This window comes from Grammomys surdaster, unplaced genomic scaffold (assembly GCF_004785775.1).
Source record: "Grammomys surdaster isolate TR1022 unplaced genomic scaffold, NIH_TR_1.0 209, whole genome shotgun sequence".
Classification (NCBI taxonomy): Eukaryota; Metazoa; Chordata; class Mammalia; order Rodentia; family Muridae; genus Grammomys; species Grammomys surdaster.
The window spans coordinates 2,146,665-2,152,310 of NW_021604654.1; the positions used below are offsets into that span (position 1 = coordinate 2,146,665).

A 5,646-nucleotide genomic window follows, 5' to 3' on the forward strand; every position below is an offset into this window, starting at 1 on the left:
ACAGATACAGCGGGGCTCACGGAGATGACAGATACAGCGGGGCTCAGCGGAGATGACAGATACAGCGGGGCTCTCGGAGATGACAGATACAGGGGGCTCAGCGGAGATGACAGATACAGGGGGCTCAGCGGAGATGACAGATACAGCGGGGCTCACAGAGATGTCAGGTGAAGGATGAGGATGCAGGGCACACAGCCCATATATAAATACATATATTTATAATTATATATACTTAATTAAATATATATAATTAATATTTATATACATAAATATAAGTATATATATTTATGTGTATGTGTGTTTTCCTGAATGTATGTCAGATTCCTGCCAGAGTCCATGGGGTCAGAAGAGGGCATCAGATCCCCTTGAAGTGGCGTTACAAGGTGTTGTCAGCTGCCGTTTGGATGCTGAGAACCGAACCCTCATTCTCCACAAGTGCACTGAGTGCTCTCAACCCCAAAGCCCACTCTCTTATCCTTCTTCACATTCTATTTTGAGGCAAAGTCTCACTCCAGCTGGAGCTGTCCAGTTCTGTTAGACTGGCCAACAAGCTGCAGTCCTGGCATAAGGAATGTGCCACCTCCTTTTACATGGTTCTTAGGCATGGAACTTGGGCCCTCAGGCCTGCACAGTGGACGCTGCTAGCTGACCATCTCTGAAACTCCTCACATAGCTTCTGTTTGTTAGCCATGCTACGTGTGTGCTGACAATTTACTTTGCATGCCTTGGATATTGTTGTTGTTGCCATTGCAAAACAGTGACTTTTGTCTGTGTTTGTTTCTGGCTGTACTGAAGATGAAACCCACAGCTTGGACTCGAGCATGCCAGGCAGATGTCTCTAACATTGAGTCACAGGGAGAGTGGACACTGTGGTCACTGTTTATTTAGTGGCTCCTGTGAAGGGACTGTGGGTGGCCATGTTGTAATGAGAGTCCACTGTCAGCATAATGGCCAGCAGGATTGGACATACATTTTACTTTTGTTTTTTTTGGGGCTGGGGTGGGGCTGGGGACTCTACCTTAGCCGTATTTAGTCTGCCAAGATTGGGGAGTGGCTCTGGGGGTGCTCTGGGGGGAGAGACCTGGCTCCTCTGAGCCTCCAAAGTATAGGCCTTGGCTGCCACTCAAACAGTGACTAATGTCTTTGTAAGATGGGGTGATGGTCAGCAACCCCAACCTTCAGCTGTCACAGCAGTGACCGTGCCTACAGTACTGAGAGCCTGACAGTCTGCTCCTGCTAGCCATGCCTGCTCCAGGAGCTGCCGGGGGGTTGGAGTTAGTGAACTGAGAGCGAGGAGGGGAGACAGTTGCTCCAGGGCCTCCTGATGGAGTGTCTTGTGTGCAAGCCTTTCCTCAGGTTAAAATTTGTTTTTCAATTTTATTTTTATTTTATGTGCATGGGTGATTTGCTTGCATATTTCTGTATACCATGTGCATGGCCAGTAACAATGGAGGCCAGAATTGGGCATCAGATCTGGAATTGGAGTTGCAGATGGTTGTGAGCCACCATGTGGTTGCTTGGAATTGAACTCAGGTACTCTGGGAGAGCATCCGGTGCTCTTAACTGTTGCACCATCTCTCCAGCACCCCTCAGGTTAATTTTATTTTGTGGGACTAGAGAGATGGCTCAGCGGTTAATACCACTGCCTGCTCTTCCAGTGGATCTGTATTAGACTCCCAGAACCCATAAGGTAGCCCCCACACAATCATTTGTAACTTCAGTTCCAGAGGGTCTGCCGCCTTCTTCTGGCTGCTGCAGGCATTGCATGCATGTGCTCTACAGAGATGTAAGCAAAACATCCATGCACATAAAATAAAAATAAGTAAATCCCATTTTTATTACTTTTAAGTGTGTCTGTGTGTGCGTGTGTGTGTGCGTGTGCGTGTGTGTGTGTGTGTGCATGACTACAGGTACCCTCAGAGGTCACAGGCATCAGATTTCCTGGAGTCGGAGTTATAGGTAGCTGTGAAACAGTAGGATGTGGGAACTGAACTTGGGTCCTCTGCAAAAGCAGTCAGGGCTGACCCACCTCTCTGGCCCGGTTCCCTTAATTTTGAGTTGCAGTCCTCTGTGGCTGCCAGTGGGAGCCTGTGGCTCTGCCTCTGGGTCTCCCTGACTGGCCATCCTCTCTCCCAGGTTGTCCTTCTACTCTGGCCACTCCTCCTTTGGCATGTACTGCATGTTGTTCCTGGCGGTGAGTGTCCATCTTCTTCCCAGGGAACCTTCCCTGGGCCTTGGTCTTCCCTACTGCACAATGGGTGTGTGGAGGAGGCACTAAGGGTAGGAGGATTTGTGACTCCTTCCCTGGGCTGGGCAGGCTGAGCACAGTTGATGGCAGGCTGATGTCCCAACAGCTATACGTGCAGGCCCGGCTCTGCTGGAAGTGGGCACGGCTGCTGAGGCCCACTGTCCAGTTCTTCTTGGTGGCCTTTGCAATCTATGTGGGCTATACCCGAGTGTCGGACCACAAGCACCACTGGAGTGACGTCCTTGTCGGCCTCCTGCAGGGAGCCCTGGTGGCCTGCCTCACGGTGAGTCCTGTTGGCCTGTCCTACAGGATCTGCTCTGCCTGTCTCCAATGTTCCATGACCTCTGCCTGCCCTTCTGCTCCCAAGAGCTTTGCCCCTCACCACTGGCCCCACCCATCACATTACAGCCCTCCTCAGCTTCTCTCTTGGGGCTCCCAGATGTTCTTCCAGCCCTACTCACTGCCTTCCCCCTCCCCAGGTCCGTTATGTTTCAGATTTCTTCAAATCCCGGCCGCCCCGGCCCTGCCAGGAGGATGAAGAGCCAGAGCGTAAGCCCAGTCTGTCCCTGACGCTGACCCTCGGTGACCGACCCTAGATGCTATGCTTTGGAAGCTGGGAAGCCACCTGTGGGCCAGTCATGTGTTGGCTCCTTGTCCCTGATCAGGCACTGCTGGCTTTGGAGCTGCCCCAGTGTCCTGGCTGGTGACTGTGGACCAGGGTCTTGGGTGCCTGTCTGGCTGTGAGTGTGGGCGGGGCCTACCATCATCGTTCCTTGACTGTCACATGGCCTCAAAAGGTCCTGCTCTGACGGCTGTCTCCTGTCACCAATGGGCTTTCGAGGAGGGCCATCGCAGCATGGCCCCAGGAATGGTTGGTCTGAGACTGTTCTTGAAGTTGGCACCCTCCTTGATGGCCCTGGAGGTGATGAACACTTTGTTTGCTTGTGTGGGGCAGTTGGCCTTGGCCCTGGGCAGGGATCACAAGTGTGAAGAGGGCTGTCAACCCTTGGGCTGCCTAGGAGTCCAGGTTGCCTGGAAGGTCACACGTAGCTTTTGGTCTGAATCCTTTTCTCAAGTCTGCGGAAGGTTACAGCTAGAGGCCTTCAAGCCCCTCCCTCAGGCTTGATGTCCTATCCTGTCCCCACTCTGTCTATATGGACCAAATATGTAGCCAGGCATTGGAAGGAGGTCCTGGATCTGCCATTCCCATCTGTTTCAAAACACTTCAAGTTACTGTTTCTTGGGAGGGTGTGTTATAAACTGTGTACCAAATGTCTCTGCTGTGCGTGCTCATTTTCAAGTTCTGGTGAGACAGATGGTCCTCTTGCACCTAACTTACTCTTCAGTGCATTGTGCTGGACCTACCACTCTTAGCAGAGACTTAGGGGACAGAGACCTGGCCTGGGTGTTGTGTATGTAGGTCAAGACAGAGGCCTCATAGCCACCCTGGCTTTCCTCTGTGTGTGGTGGATGCTTCTCCTAGGCCCACTTAGAATACAGAGACCCTTCATGGCCAGTGCTAGACAGGTGCCTGGTCATGCTTCCAGGGTGCCTGGCCAGTCTCCCAGGGGCAGCAGGAGAGGCAACAGGTCTTGTTTTATCCCAGGACAAGGTGTGTGTCTTTCTAGGAATGGGCAAGCTCCTTATGTACTCTTCAGGTCTTTGGGTCTGGGAGCATGGGGGACAGTAGGAAGTATTGATCCCTCCCACCCCCCATTTTCTTCCTCTCCTTAGAGGCTGGGTCATGATCATGTCACCAGGATCCTGGATGCCACTGGCAGACACTGGAAGCCAGCAGGCCCACGGAATTCAGCCCAACTCAGAGAGCATGCTGGGTGCCTCTGCACTTGGTAGCTGGTGTTCAGCCTTTGACAGCCTGCATTTTCATGGGGATCCTCCTGGTTAAGTGACCACCTGCCAGTGTCCTCCAGCCAATGCTCTGAATAGCAGGGTCTCACCTGTTCTGTTAGGGGCAGAAGGTCCCAGTGAGAAGGTGCGCTCATGTCCTGAGCACAGCAGGATTCTGCTTGTACAGATCTTCTGTTTGGCCAAACTGCAGCTGAGCTGGGCCTCTCCTAGGCACCCATGCCTGCTTGTCTGATTCAATGCTGGGTGCTGACTCAGTTTAGCAAGCACAGAGACTGTGGCTGTGACAGAGACTCCTAGTGACTAGCACTAGGAGGCTGAGGTAGGAGGATAGTGAGTGTGAGACCAGCCTGGGCTCCAGTGATTCTTCTGTGTCTGTAAGTGTTCGTGTGTGTTTGCATGTGGAAGTCAACCGCAAGTGTCTATTCTTAGATGCTTTCCTGTTTGTGTGTGTTTGAAACAAGGTTTCTCATTGGCCTGGAACTTCACCAAGTAGGGGACTTCACACTGTCGATTTCACACTTCACTCCAAGCCCCTAAATCAGTGGTTCTCAGCATGAGGGACGCAACCTCCACAGGGGTCACATCGCAGACACCCTGCGCATGAGATATTTACATTATGATTCATAATGGTATCAAAATTACAGTTATGCAGTAGCAATGGAATCATTTTGTGGTTGGGAGTCACCACAACGGTGTCACAGCGGTGGGAAGGTTGAGAAGCCCTGCCATAGAGAGAGATGAGTTATTTACAAACAGAGCAGGCCCTGGAGCAGGCCCAGTGGCTAGTGTGCATGGAAACTAACCCATGATGTGTGGTGACTTCGTCATCAGTGGTATCTGATACCCTCTTCTGACCACTATAGGCACTGTACACGTGTGCATATACCACCCCTCAGTCCCACACACTTAAAAGAAAAAATATTTATATATATGTATGTATGTATGTATATATGTATGTATGTGTATGTGTGTATGTATATATGTATGTATGTATGTGTGTGTCCATATGCATGTATGTGTGTATGTGTGTATGTATATATGTATGTATGTATGTGTGTGCATATGTATGTATGTATGTATGTGTATGTATGTGTGTATGTATATATGTATGTATGTGTGTGTCTATATGTATGTATGTGTGTATGTGTGTATGTATATATGTATGTATGCATGTATGTGTGTATGTATATATGTATGTATGTATGTATGTGTGTATATGTATGTGTATGTGTGTATGTATGTGTGTATATGTATGTATGTGTGTATATGTATGTATGTATATATGTATGTGTATGTGTGTATGTATGTATGTGTATGTGTGTATGTATATATGTATGCATGTATGTGTGTATATGTATGTATGTGTATGTGTGTATGTATGTATGTGTGTATATGTATGTGTGTATGTGTATGTATATATGTATGTATGTATGTATGTGTGTATATGTATGTATGTATATATGTATGTGTATGTATGTATGTATGTATGTGTGTATGTATGTATGTATGTATGTATGTATTTTCATTCA

At 49.1% G+C, this 5,646-nt stretch overlaps 1 protein-coding gene across 1 annotated transcript; it reads left to right on the forward strand.

Annotated features, from left to right (window-relative positions):
- The first annotated feature begins 1,912 nt into the window (after positions 1–1,912).
- Positions 1,913–3,524, forward strand: Plpp2 (phospholipid phosphatase 2). Its single transcript, XM_028771781.1, has 3 exons — positions 1,913–2,194; positions 2,355–2,531; positions 2,728–3,524. The coding sequence occupies exons 1-3, from the start codon at positions 2,171–2,173 to the stop codon at positions 2,842–2,844; spliced, it is 318 nt and encodes a 105-aa protein (XP_028627614.1). The 5' UTR covers positions 1,913–2,170; the 3' UTR covers positions 2,845–3,524.
- Positions 3,525–5,646: the final 2,122 nt, after the last annotated feature.